This window comes from Austrofundulus limnaeus, unplaced genomic scaffold (genome assembly GCF_001266775.1).
Source record: "Austrofundulus limnaeus strain Quisiro unplaced genomic scaffold, Austrofundulus_limnaeus-1.0 Scaffold339, whole genome shotgun sequence".
NCBI classification, from domain to species: Eukaryota; Metazoa; Chordata; class Actinopteri; order Cyprinodontiformes; family Rivulidae; genus Austrofundulus; species Austrofundulus limnaeus.
This window is the reverse complement of record NW_013952741.1, coordinates 101,755-116,552: the sequence shown is the minus strand read 5'-3', so window position 1 is coordinate 116,552 and position 14,798 is coordinate 101,755. Positions and strand designations below refer to the sequence as shown.

The 14,798-nt window shown below is 38.1% G+C and overlaps 1 protein-coding gene across 1 annotated transcript in view; it reads left to right on the top strand.

The window, feature by feature from the left end:
- Window positions 1–2,060: 2,060 nt before the first annotated feature.
- LOC106527718 (SRSF protein kinase 3-like) overlaps window positions 2,061–14,798 on the top strand; it is a gene marked incomplete at its 5' end in the record, with an annotated part of 14,181 nt that continues 1,443 nt past the window's right edge. The window contains 14 exon segments of the mRNA XM_014022700.1: window positions 2,061–2,078; window positions 3,173–3,465; window positions 3,537–3,645; window positions 5,295–5,382; window positions 5,490–5,577; window positions 6,801–6,907; window positions 7,004–7,166; window positions 7,297–7,322; window positions 7,431–7,478; window positions 10,407–10,749; window positions 10,862–10,950; window positions 12,617–12,724; window positions 12,838–12,907; window positions 12,986–13,078. Of these exon segments, the coding sequence (XP_013878154.1) occupies window positions 2,061–2,078; window positions 3,173–3,465; window positions 3,537–3,645; window positions 5,295–5,382; window positions 5,490–5,577; window positions 6,801–6,907; window positions 7,004–7,166; window positions 7,297–7,322; window positions 7,431–7,478; window positions 10,407–10,749; window positions 10,862–10,950; window positions 12,617–12,724; window positions 12,838–12,907; window positions 12,986–13,078 (1,643 nt within the window).

Genomic DNA, 14,798 nt, shown 5'->3' with positions numbered 1-14,798 from the left:
AGTCAGTCAGTCAGTCAGTCAGTCAGTCAGTCAGTAAGTAAGTAAATATTTTTTTCACTGTAAAAGGAGAAAACATAAAAGTGGTTTTGATGCCTGTTTTTATATTTTTCTCTTTAGTCAGTAGTAAATATTAAACATCATAGCATACATCAAGTTTGATGAGACAAAACCCATAAAGCAAATATTACAATGGTTAAAAAAAATACAACTTCTGTGTCTTCTGAATTTTTTTTTGTCAGTTTTTACTTAAAACTGAGTCCAAGTCATGTAAAATCTCTCTGTGGATAAATTTACAATGTGTTTTTAAAAAGCCCTCAGTGTTATGACAGACAGACAGAGCTGCCACAGCTGAAATGTAAGGAAACCTTTTCTCTGTGAAAGTTTGYTTGAAATTAGTTTATTTGTATCCAGATTAAGTAATGAAAGCCTCKCTCTGTTTCAGTCCAGCTCCACTATGATTTTCTGGCTCTTTTTTTTCTCTGAAACGTTTTAATAATTTGTGGAGAGACTGCTAAGTACTGTAACCAAATTTCCCTCTGGGATCAATAAAGTATTTTTGAATTTGAATTGAATTGAATTAAAATGTCTCACCTCCCAGGATCCAAACTGTGTTTCTCTTTTTCTCCAAATGATCTCCCTCACCCCACACACACCCCAGTTTTTTTTTTTTTTTTAGTTTCGAACAGCTGTGGATCCCCGAGTCAGGTGGAGTTCTGGATGAGCCGTATTTGGATCCAGAATTAAAGGAGAGATCACCACCTCCTTCATCTTGCTCCAGATGTTGAAGCTCAAGTTGCCCAGATGTTTGGACACTTCTATCAGAGTCTCTGAAAACAGCCGTGGGTAAAGATTTGTAGTTTGTTGAAGATAAAACATCTGCAGTTTTCAGTCTTTCTTCTGTTTGTTTGATTGTCTCAGTGGTGATTGTTATTTGTCCACTCAAAACCTCAGTCTTCTCTTTTATTGTCTGACTTTTCAGCTCCTCTTCCTCTTGTAGACAGTGGTGAAACTTTTTAAATTCCTCTTTTATGTTTCTTTGTTTTCTGGGCCTGGATATTAATGTGTCATCAAAAAGGATCTTCTCATTTAAACAGATTTATCTTCCCTTGTAGTGGTTCTGTAGACTTCTGGGCCCCGTTTCAGGATAAGTGGAAATCCTGAGTAAGTTCTGGGGTAACTTACTCAAAGCAAGCAGCATGGAGCTGGACTTCAATTCAATTCAATTCTTAATCAAAAAACAAACAAAACATTTCACACAACAAAATAATACAAATAAAATAAATGAAATGAAATGAAATTAAATGAAAGGCAGCAGCAGAAGAAAAAAATAACTTAGGGGGCCGTTGCCCAAAATATGGTAGGTGAAACACTGCATAATGTAAAAGAAAAGGTGTTATTCTGGTGTWTTGAATCATAAACTCAAAATTTACAATAGATTTAAAATCTATTTTTGTATTCAGTGATTGGGCTCATTTTTAGGCAGGACAGAAGTTGCCCGCAGGCCACCAGTTGAACAGCCCTGTTTCAGCTGCATGTATCTCTGTCAGGATCATCTTCTTCCATTATGTATTTATACAGGATACATCTACGTACATCTGTTATCTCCTGCTGGAGGGTGATTTGTGTCAGGTGGAAGTGTGAAGAACTGTGCAAACTAACAGGGTGCCAGAATAGCACATTTATACTTCTCATCCATCCACTTTATTCAGAAGGCAGCATATATCTGGATGCTTCTTTTTATTGTTTTGAAACTGAAATGAAATAAAATGAAAATGTTGCCTGAAAAGTAATTACTCCAGTAAAGTATTAACTAAATGTCTGCTTAAGTAAAGTAACAACGTTTTTGTACCGTGTTCCTCTACAGCAGTGTGAAACAGCAGCAGCAGCAGCAGTTTTTTTCTATTCCCAGCCCCTCTGACGGAGGAATGATGAGACCCTCYGACTGAACCACTTCACTCCGCCGGGCTCGGTCCAGCCTCCGTTTCCTGCCTGACAAACACCAGCTGTTTATAGCTGCTTGTCTTCTTTCCAAACYCTGAGAGGACTTTTGTTTGAGCTGTGGACTGGCCTTTTATCAGGTAAGATAACAACAAATTCATTCTGAAAGACAGTACTTTACAGAGCAGTTTGAGTTGTGTATGGAGTGAAATAAGTTGTATTTTTAGGTTCTTGTTGCCTTGAAGAGGGGAGAAGGAACAAAGTTAACTAACTTCAACTTTTACCCTAATGGCTCTGACTTTAAAAATCATGAATGTAATGAAATTTAWTGCTGTCTTCACTAAATGGACTGACTTTGAAAGTAATTGCTCAAACTTTTCACTGACTGTTTAGTAATGATTCTCATCATAAGCAGGATTATTTTAGCCTACATACTCACATCAATTTATTACCTTTTATTTATTAAGTAAAACCTTAATATCTGAGAGCTAAACTTAACTTGTATCATTTCTATCAACTCACAAGAACTGAGAATATAAAATACTTTGGATTAAATATAAATAAAAATCTATATACTGTAGCTATATAGAAGAGATTTTTTTATTATGTATGTAAGCCCACGTTCCCAAACCATTACTCAAAAACAAGCTTCTTAGATTTTAAATATTCCACAGTATTTAAAAATGGGTTAAAATGGCAACAGGATTTGTCATTTTTAGTAAACTTAAAGCTGTCATGTAAATAAAAGCTCCAGAAAACAACCTTAATGTTTTTGAGACTTATCAGAAGCTAATGTGTAGTTGGTGAAGCTGTGAGGCTTTTATTGTGAAGTGCATCTAGTTTTTTGTGATATTTAGCAGTTTCTAAACTCTGATGGGCAYCTTTGATTTGAGTTTCTCTCAGACTTTGTGATGCTGTGATGAAACACCTGGTTTAAAACAAGGTCCTGACTTAGTTTGAGCGTCTAAGTCTTCATGTGGACAACAGCACCAGTTTGTGCAAACTCAAGTAGAGTCTGGTTGCGGCTCGGCCTGCGTCGGAGGCTATTCACGTTGACATTCCATTCACTCCGCTAAAAATAAACGCACGCTTTCACCAGTGCTCAGAAAATGCCATTGCTCACAACCTGCTGCTGCAGCTGAACAGGAAAAAAAGGGCTGGTTGACTCTTGTTTAGAGTCACAATTAAAGACCCCTCAGCTTTAATTTAAACAAATGCCTTTTTTGTGCCTTAGCGTTGTCCTCGGGTGCTGCTGTCACCTCGGCTCATCTTCAGCTGCACTCCAACTCTCCAGGCTCCTTCCTGTAAACATGTCGTCATCTTATGCAGCAGCTATATCAGCTCTTCTTACATCCAGTACTCTTAATCAACCCATCAAATACAGCCCAGTCCGTTCCACAAAACCAGCATGCAGTCCCAAATCCAACAAGCACCTCCACCATCTCCCAGCTTCAAAGAACCATCCTCCTTCACCTGAGCTACTGAGGTCTTTTGATGAACAGGAGAACCCTGACGACTATGACGTAGGTAGGTGAGACCCCCCAGCAGTGGAACTCCACATGCTGCTCGAGATCTTCACGCTTTCCTCTCCTCTGCAGGTGGTTACTATCCTGTGGAGAAGGGAGAAATCTTTGTTGATCGTTACCAGGTAGTTAAAAAGTTGGGATGGGGTCACTTCTCCACCGTCTGGCTCTGCTGGGACATGCTGTAAGTAAAACGTTGCACTTCTGACCAGGGCCGGTCCTAGCCAATTCAAAGTCCTACGCAAGATTTCAGGGGGGCACCCATTGTGCAGGTTTCAAAATCTCATTTCCAATTTACATAGAGTACATTCATATAGATTTTATTTTTTATCTTTAGAAAACAGGTTGTCCAATTAAAATAATAACAAATTTTATTTGAAGCAGAATAACAGAGGTCGACCTCATACCTTCCAACATCTGCTGACAGCAAGAAGGAACACCTGTTCATGTTAACCAGCAGCTGTGGACTGAAGCAGTTCTGTTGGGGGGGTCCAGGGGGTTCTACTCAAACTTAGGCATTTTCCTGCCGATTGAAAAGCCTTTTACTAAATTCTTGAAATTAATAAAACAACATAAAACTAGTATTTTATGAAAGTAGAACAGTGAAAACCAGACGTTAACCCGAATTTTATCATCACAACTGAAACTTTCATATATTTTTGTTTTCTATTTACACACTGAGCATCATGCAGGCCTTTAGGTAGGATTTTAGGGGAGGACATAGACACTTTATATAGGACGGTATGAGGGTCAAAATTAAGACTATTATGCAGCCAGTGGTCGCTACATCGTTGTAGCAGGAGGCTATATATTCCTGACAGCTGTTGATCTGATTAATGATAGGCCGACACCGGTAACTGAGCAGCTGCGTTAGCCTCTGAGAGGTTAACAACTAGCATGCCCAGGCTGTTCACCTTTATTAGACACAAACGTTCTTAAATAAAGGAAACTTTCTCTACAAACTAAACTTTCTAAAAAGCCCCAACTTGATAGTTCTGGCATTTCTAATAAATTGGCAAAAGTGAACAAACAAACAAAAAAACAAACAAAAAACAAACAAAAAACAAACAAACAAACAAACAAACAAACAAACAAACAGAAAACAATTTGCCAGCGCCGGCCTCTCATTTACCTGGACCAGCTGCTCAGTTACTGGTGTTGGCCTATCATTGATCAGATCAATAGCTGGTTTAGAGATAGATATAGCCTCCTGCTACAAGGATGTAGCTACCGCTGGCTGCACGATAGTCTTAATTTTGGCCCTCATACTCCACCATAACGTTAAGTCAAGCCACCCCACAACCCTGGACTGCAATCTTAAGAAATTTATATTGGTGAAAGAAGTTACAACCAGATTGGAGACTGAGAAAACAACAGCTACTAAAGCTGTGACATCGTTACCCACCTGTATCCAGGTCAGATCAATTTATTTATTCTTTGTCTTCCTCTGGCTTCACATAATATTTTCAGTCACCCTCTCCACCACTTACGGAGTTTATGTAAATTTCTGAAATTTACATAGAGAAAAAAAAATACTTGGTGGATCGAAGATTGACTGGGCATCCTGAGGCGTCACCAGCAGACAGAGGGTGTCATACAAAATAAACACCTCTCTAGCTAAATGCCTGCTGAGCACCAGTAGTTAGTTTTGACTGCATCATATCATAGTTATTTCTACATATTTTATCCCCCATTCATGACTTCCGCCTAGATGGATGGCGCACTTAGCTTTTTCCTGTACTGCCTATGCCACAGGCCGGCCTTGTTTATGATCTTGTGTTTAGCAAATTGAGCCTTAAACATAATAACTGTGCTGTAACTGTCTGCTCACAGGACGAGTCATTTTGTGGCTCTGAAGGTGGTGAAGAGTGCTCAAACGTTCACCGAGACGGCGCTGGATGAGATCAAACTCCTTAAATGTGTCAGTGTAACCACTTCCTATTTCTGTTTAGTCTGAACATTTAAATAAATTCTCATCACACCACATTTTTATTTCTATATGTATTCTGTCTGATATATGACCCTCAGGTGAGGGAGAGTGACCCCAAAGATCCTAAACGTGAACGGATCGTGCAGCTCATCGATGACTTCAAGATCTCTGGAGTCACCGGAGAGCGTATCCTTTACTGAGAGCCATGAAGCTGTGTGCCAACACACACAGCTGAACAATAAGGACAAAGTGTTGCTCTGTTTGTTTTTAACATTTTGTGGGGATTTAAAGTCTGGGATATTTTGGCCACTGTAAAGAGGAGGTTTTAATACTTGTTTGTACCAAATCTGGACTTTAAAAAAAAGTCTATGAAAAGTATACTTTAAGTATACTGTTATGRCTTTTTAAGTTTACAAACTTACCAAAACTTCAAGTACATGTCATTAAGTATACTAAAGTGTATAAAAGTGTACTTTTTTTTAACCATGCACACTGATATTAGTATACTAGCAGTTTACTAACAAGTATACTTCTAAATTGGCCCACAGCAAGTTTATGAAAGTATACTCAGAAGTATACTGAAAGTAATATTCTAAGTATACTTTTATTTTAATCTTGAAATATACTACAAATAAACCAGTCTGTGTGAAAAGTATACTACCAAAGTTTATCTTGGCCAAAAGTTTAAACATTAGTATATTTTTAGTACAAGTCAATTGAAGTTTAAGATAAACTTGGTTAAGTATATCTCAGATAAGTACATAAAAATAAACTGGAAGTATACTCTTAGTTTAAATTAGTATACTAAAAGGGTACTTGCATATACTAGTTTTTGCTAAGGGTATGTTAATGGCTAGTTTAAATAAACTATAACAGTTTATGTAAACACCGTAGCAAACCTTTACAAAGCTTTATAAAACAGCYTCTGTATGAACTGATWTTTATTTTACTTTKATTAGYTTGGAGCCGTTTTAAGCTGGCAGTGATGGTCTTTGCCATGTTTAGGTGTTAGCTTTTTTGTCTCATCGGAATTCAACTGTCTCTTCAAACTGAGTTTGTTCAAAAAGCTATCTACAAGAGGTAAGATATTAATTATCTTTCCGTCCATCCGTCTGTTTTCTTCCACTTATCCGGGGTCGGGTCGCGGGGGCAGCAGCCTAAGCAGAGAGACCCAGACTTCCCTCTCCCGAGCCACTTGGGTCAGCTCATCCAGGGGAATCCCAAAATGTTCCCAGGCCAGCTGAGAAACATAGTTTTAGTTTCAGCATTTTAATTATCTTTCCATCTACATCAAAAGGTCCAAAATATCTTTTTAATCTTTACATAGTTTTGGCTGCTGATGGTCTTTACCAAGTCTTTGTGGACCTGCAAACACTCTGAGGTGTGAACGAAGTTCCTTAGCTGCTCAGATGTGTGCATGGTTCTGGAGGTCCTTGGTCATCAGCTGTTGAGGTGGATCATTAAATCCAACTACACCGGCCTCCCCCTGCCATGTGTGAAGAGCATCCTCAGACAGGTTCATCAWAACCTCATAAACCATAAACAAGTCATTTCTCCCATCTTTAACCATCGTCTGAGTGGATTAATTTCCCCTTTTTGTTCCTTCCCGCAGGTTCTGCAGGGTTTGGATTACTTGCACACTAAATGCAGGATTATTCACACAGACATCAAACCAGAAAACATCCTCCTGAGAGTCGATGATGTTTARATTAAAAAGCTTGCAGCTGACACCAAACTGTGGCAGCTTCCTGTGAATCCTCCTCTCAGCAGATCAGGTTAGTGAAATTATCCAACGTCRGTTTGACTCGTGTTGATTTAAAGGAATCAGTGAGTGTTTTTGTTGAAACATGCTGTCTTTCTCATTTAGGCTTTATAATCTGAAATGTTTGTTTCTCTTTTTGCCAGTAAAAACTGACTCCAGAGAAAAACAGGTGTGTAAAATAACTTTATTCTTCTGTTATTCTTAAAACTGTATTTTTCATTTGTGTTTTTCTCAAACTGCACTTTAACAATTTGCTRCCCTGTGATTTTTTTTAAAGAGTTTGCACAACCTGTTTGGGAAGCTGACAGGGGTTTTACAGGAATGGGTAAGCTGGATGTTGTGTTTTATGTTTTCACTGACACTATTCAGGTATATTTTGATCAGAAGTGTGTAATAACCTAAGTACATTTACTTTGTTACAGTACTTAAATCATTTTCTTGAGGATTTGCAATTTTACCTAGTWTGTTTTTAATCATAACCTTTACATTTACATTCAAAACCTTAGAGTGATGCTTTCACTTCTTTACTTTAAAATTTAACAAAGTGTTGTAAATCACCTGATTTATCATGATACGATAATATATCGATTTGTTTGGATTTCTTCATATCACAAAGTCTGTCATGATACGATTTCGATTCAGTTCACAAGTCTGCGATTGATATGGTGCAAAGTCTTAAGCCCATCTAATGTAAATGARTGTTAGATGGGCATAAGATGATGAAATATGGATAATTTTTTCATTTTGTCCCGATGTGACTGGATGGAAATTTAAAAATTTAACGTTGAATTTGTGAGGTTGTGCAGCAGAAGACCCAGGGCGCAGGCAAAAATTCAGAGTACAAAAAATACTTTTGTTAAAGCAAAAGGCTGGCTAAAGCAGCTCAAAAATACTCAGGAGAATAAGGACACAAGGAACATGAGAGGACACCKCACTGGCTGGGGTTGACAGCACAAGGATGCGATGACAAGACACAGAATATAAAGATGAGCAAACGAGGGACTGATCGGAAACACCTGGGGAGGAACGTTWRAAATTTAAATATGACCSAACTCATKATGATWAGCATTGTTTATGCACTCTAAAAATTGAAGTGTTGAATTTACTTAATCAAACTGGTTCCACTAAGCTGAGTTGAARAAATTAATCAATTTACAAATATTATTGAACAGGTTTGGTTAASTAAATTCAACACTTGATTTTTTTAGAGTGCAGAAACAGCTCTTATCATGATGCGTTGGGTCATATTTAAATTTATAACGTGTTACAAGTAGGGCTCTAACAATACATCGATCCACGTCGWAATATCGATTAGATGATTAATGATTCAGTTACATCGGGGCAAAAATGAAAAGCAATATCCATATTTCATCATCTTATGCCCAAACAATCATTTACTTTAGATGAGTATAAGATATTGCATCATATCGATCGCTGACTTGTGAAGTGAATCAAAATCGAGTGTGCATTTCCTGATTAGTGTTAGCAGTATTATGAATTTTACTTAAGTACTTTTTTTTATCAGTGAAATTTATTTTTACCACAGCCATTTTTAAAGGTATAATTACTTTAAATTAGTAAAAGTAAAACTTTATAGGCCTCTGATTTTATTAAATCTGTGTTGACTGGAATGCAGCAGGCTAATAAACACTTCATATTACACTGCTTAATGTTAAATCTTGTTCTTACTTTATATTAGTACAAACAGCTGCAGATTCTTGTACTTTATAAAGGAGTCTGATGCATGTGGCTGATGTTACTTTCTGCCTGAAGAGAGAAGCAAATCCTAATCTAATCCTATTTCCTAATCTATGTCATGTTCATTAGCTGTATGCGATGTTACATTACAATAAATGTATGACAATTTATCCCTTAAGTTTTAAATATGAACTCTGCAAATACATTCTCAGCCTATTTAGATGAAGTAAATCCAAATGTTTTCATGTTCCATTTATGATTGTGATGTGTGGGATTGTGTTGTTTATTAGACATATATACCTTCAATCACAGGGAAGCAAATGGTTAAAATGCAATGTGAGAAAAACACAAATGAAACTTTAAGAATAGACAAATAAAGGCTGAGTATTCTTCGAAAGAATTCAAATCACCCGCCTCCCTTAGAGTTAGATCATTGAGAAATGACAGAGTTGTAACCAAACCAGTCAAACCTTGAAAATAACTTTATTGACAATCCAATGCAAACATTTCAGGCTCAGAGTTTAACTCACAGTAATGTTTAGCTCTAGATCTGTAAAACTGACTCAATTATAGCCATCTTTGTGTTTACTAAGATCAACTGGCTGAGGCAGCTAACTTGAGTTGTACAATTTTTCTTGTGGTTCATGAGATATTTTGCTAACAGACAAAAGAAAAACAAACTCAAATGCTGGGCAAATATACTATTGTTCACCTTTCTTCTTTTGGTGGCAATCAATAAATATATTATACTGTATATTTTATTTGTTGCACTCCCTACCAAGTTTATTGAGTATATTTTATTAAATGGCCAAGAAGTTGCAAAAATACACACTGAAAATGTAGATTTTTACAGCATGGATTTATTTGAATTTACTGACCTTTCTGAGCCTGTTTCTGTGGAACAGGTTACGGAGCATTTAAAGCAGACCTCTGGTGTGTGTCACAGGAGACAACTGCAGCTTTTGATGTTCCTCCAACAGTTGCTGTTGTGGTTTTATTTAAACTTGTTGTTAGCAACCCAACCTAAAACAGAATACAAACCAATGTCAAGGCTTAAAGCTTCCAAATAACAAATATAWACTGAGACACAAGTTATTTGAACATGCCAATTTTCCAAAACAGGCCTGAGAGTTTCTGATTCTGTCATGATCTGTGTGTCTTTGCTTTAGTTTTCTAGTGTTTCAGTGTTCCCCTGTGTATCTCTGCCCTGCTCCAGCTCCACCCATGCTCACCTGTTTCCTCTTGTCTCCTCCAGGTGTTTCTTGTTGTCCTTAATTTGTTTGCCTTTTGTATTCTGTGCCCTGTGTTCAGTCTGTGTCGGATCATTGTATTGTGCTGTCATCAGCCAGCGTGGTGTGCTCTGTGTTTCCCCTGATAGGATTCTGCAGGTTTTGAGCTGCTTTGTCAGCCTTTTTGTTTAACATTAAAGCTATTTGTTACCTTTTTGAATCTGCCTGCGCCCTGGGTCATTCTGCCTGCACACAACCTCACAGATTCACTGAATTCCTTTGAGAGTTGTTATTTTCAGACACTGTCCTCCTTTTCCCACAATCAGTCCAGCAAGGTCTCCAGGAGTTCAAACAAGCGTGTGGCGGGGAAGGAGAGAAGCCGTCGAGGACAGAAGAATCCACCTGACTCCAAACCAGACAGGTCTCGTGTGTCTTTCTGCGATGCTGCTGCCTCCAGCGCACACGGCTCCACTGTGAACACGAAGCTCACAGGTCCGAACCTCAGGATACGGAGGCAGACGCTGCTGTTTGAAGACGAGCCGGACTGGGCTTCACACAGCCACTCAGTCTGCTCACAGCCGAGTCGCAGCGTGGATGCACCTGCTTCTGCTTCCAGACCTGCAGACACAGAGCGTCCTCCACCGTCATCATCCTCACCCTCAGCTCAAGGTCTGCCCCGTCAGCAAGGATGTAATGTTTTTGATGAAAACAAATCTGTAAGAAGAGTGGAACAAGAAAGTTTAGTTTAGTTTAGTTTTTTTATGTTTCTGTGTGTTTTTAGAAAGGAGTGATCCTGTAGACCTTCTGAAACCTCAAAGTGCTGACAAGATCCTCATCAAAATTGCTGATCTGGGCAATGCCTGCTGGGTGGTGAGCGATTAATCAGATTAATGTGTGAAGACACTGAAAGGAGATTATAATCAAATGTTTCAACTGGAGCTCATCCCAGAGTGTACATCTGCTATGGTTTAAAAATCCTACTGTGTTTATTTCACAATTTATTACAATTTCACGTCAGTGAAACATAWTAGAACTAGAAAAGTTTAGTTTTCTCTGCTGAGTGCAGAAGTTCTGTCTGAAACTGAATTGTTCAGTAAACTGTTAAAAGTTAAAATAAGCAGGACAGTAGTTAAAATGAGCAAAACAGTGGACAAAAGCTATGATAACAAACGGTAGAGCAAAATGTAGCAAAACTGTAGCTAAATGCAACAAAACAGTAGTTTTGAACTGTAATTAGCAAAGCTAGCTAAAAGCTAAAATTAGCAAACTGCAGCTAAAAGGTAAATGTGGTGTGTTTGAGATTTTGAATCAATAATTGCAATGAAATGATCAAATTATTTATGATCATATGWTGCTGCAACATGGTAAAATATAAAGTACACCAAAAATGTGCATTTTATTCATTTCTTTAAAAAATTACAAATTTTATTACATTTTACAACATAATGTTTTTTATAAAATCATATAAATGTAAGTGTTAGAGGCACAAAGGAACAGATTTAGTACAYTGTTTTGTTGTTTGCCTCAGACTGAAGGCTACTGCTTTTATAAATGAAACAAGATAGAACTTGATGCTAAACGTCGCTGATGTCCCCTGTCGCCATTCAGTAAAACTGTTAGTTTTGTTGGAATCATCACAGGCCTTCATTATTTAAATAAGTGAATAGATGGATGGATGGGGGACTAAGATGATCTTGTCAAACTACCACACAGGTGTGTTTAGCAGGTGATGATGCACACTAAATTTGGTGCAGATTGGATCGTATATGTGTGATTTAGAGCTAACCGCGTGCAAACAGCGAGGCATCAGCATCCTCCACTGTGCCACARKCACACCATCCTGCRACCAGTCAGTGTTGAGAGAAGCATGCAGCATGAGAAGTCTGCATGGTCAAAGCTGTAGYYGGAGTTAGCTCAGAAACATGTGCAAGAAAAGAGACAAACTGGCAGCTTTGACCCAAAATAACCGACTAACCAAGTAAGATGAAGTTCTTATCTGTGTTCTGACACAATGTGTTGCTGATTAGGTTAAGACGGTCAGACATGGAGCTGTCCAAGCAAAACAAAATTAAAAAAAAATAAAAAAAAGACTGATAGATGGATGGTCAGGCCTGGAACATGGATGACTCGTACCAAGATATATTTGGTGTATTTGAGCCTTTCTTTGTGAAAGTTGCAGCTTTCTGAAARCGTAGAGGACGAACAGACAGACGGACGGAGATCATTTGTAGGAGACAAACATTGGCTGAGGTTTKTTTTATAACGAGTCCTTTAAATGTATTTTGATCATCACCTCAGTTTGGATCATTCCTACTGGAAAACCAAAATCATATATTTTATTTGTYCAATTTTATTTATTAGTTTGGAGTGCTGTGGATGCTATGTCTCCATGGCAGCCTTGAATCTTGAAATATTTTTCTGTCCTCATCCTCASGTGGTCTCAGATTTTGCCTCTTAGTTCTTACCAAATCTTTAATTTTGCACATGGATTTAGTGTTTAGTTAAACATTAAGAATCACATTTTGTTTGTTGTCAGCACAAACACTTCACTGAAGACATTCAGACCTGTCAGTACCGCTCAATTGAGGTCCTGATTGGTGCTGAATACGACACACCAGCCGACATCTGGAGCACTGCCTGCATGGTGAGCTGAGATGATGCTTTTTATTTTTAATAAAACCTCCAGATTGTCCCCTTTTTCAGRGTTTCATTTCATCATTTCCAACATTTATACTGTTGTTGCCTTGTTTTGTGAAGGCCTTTGAATTGGCCACAGGAGATTATTTGTTCGACCCTCAGTCTGGAGCCACGTTCTCCCGCGAAGAAGGTGTGTGTTGTCCACAATGGGTTTTTGTTTTTTCGGTGAAATAAATATGATACGTCAATTTTTTAATGTTTTTTTCAGATCACATCGCTCACATTATTGAACTACTGGGACCCCTTCCATCTCAGTTTGTCCTTTCTGGGAAGGATGCCAAATGCTACTTCAACCGAAAAGGTAAAAACTGTTTGTTATAATGTTAAAAACCCATGTATTCCTCTGTAATGCTTCTTTTTATCGTTTGTCACTGAAATAATGTCTGAAATAATGAAATAATGAATAATGTCTTTGTCAGTGTGTTTATTCATCTACTATTTACCAAAATACTTCATGAGCAGTTATACTCAGAAAGTAACCATTGAAAGAACATCTACAGATGATTACATTTTGGAGCTAATCAGATTTCAGATGGTTGCCACAGCTGGTTGACCTTGGCAAACACAAATGACCACAACTCAGGCAGTTTAACTGATATGGCCTTAACTTCTGATGAGCTYGAAGGAGGYCCGGCCCRAGCCAATTTGGCGCCCAAGGCAAAATATCAATCAGGTGGTGCCCCTTGTGCAATTCTCTAAATCTCACTGCCAGTTTACATACGTTCACACACCAGATTTAATAGTTTTGTCTTTGATGTTATTTTTTATTGTCTTTAGAAACCAGGTCCWGTTAAAATAGTTAACATTATGATACATCCTGATGCATCTCAATGATCCAGATAGAAAAACAAGTTCCTTGTTGAAAACATGGTGGACATGATGGACAAACAAGTTAACATTGGCAAACAAATCTGTTGAAGACCATTATGGGAGAAGAGAGAAAACATTTTGTTCAACAAAGAACTTGTCCAGAGGACCTGCTCAACTTTTTTTTAAACATTATAATAAATTTGAAACAGGACACCAGAAGTCTACCTGATACCTGCCAACATCTGCTGACAGCAACGAGGAACACCTGTTCATGTTAACCAGCAGCTGTGGACTGAAGCAGCTCTAGGGAGGTGCAGGGGTAGACTCCCCCGTAAAAATATTGTAAAATATCTACTCAAAACTATACATTTTCCACCCATTTGAAAAGCATTTTACTAAATTCTTGGGATTAATAAAACAACATAAATCAGTATTTTCTGAAGGTAAAACACTGAAAACCAGACTTTAACCTGAACTTTATCTGAGATCAGAACTGAAACTTTCATTATCCTTTTTTATTTTCCTATTAACTCACAGAGCAGTAGTTAGTCTTGACTGCATCATATGATACTTTTGTCATGAAATACCCTCTGCACCATATGACCTCATATCGTAGCAAAGCAGCTGAGAAACCCACAGAACAAGTTACCTTCATAAACCCGAGGAACAAGTGATTATTCTACAAACTAAATTATCTAATATATATACTCTAATAAAAAGTTTGTCAACTTTTGGTACCTCATTTGTGGCACCCCCTAGGTGGCACCCCCTAGGTGGACGGTGCCCTTAGCATTTGCCTACACTGCCTGTGGCCCTGGCTGGAAGTCATCCTCAACACATACTCTGAGTCYTTGCTGGATTGATTTTGAATCAAAGTTCTGCCAAGACCTAGCCTGGTTAAAACCAGACCCTGTCCTTCACTTCGCTTCGTACAAGGYTCTGGACTTGRTGCACAGAGAAMCGWTTCTTSCAGGAGGRGTGGCCMCTGCTGAAYCATGTGRGTGTTGTCGGTGTGAAGGAGGCTAAGCTAAGAAGCTAACRGGAAATCGCGAGCGCTGTAAACAACCRTACTGAGAGYAGAAAAGTATCGAGCCAAACYAGACGACTGTAAATGAGAGCTGCTGCTTTGTCAGATAAATTTAATTTAATTTGAAGCCTTATCAACACAGACTGGCTTCATTCACTTCCTCCACTGCTGTATGCTAAAATAA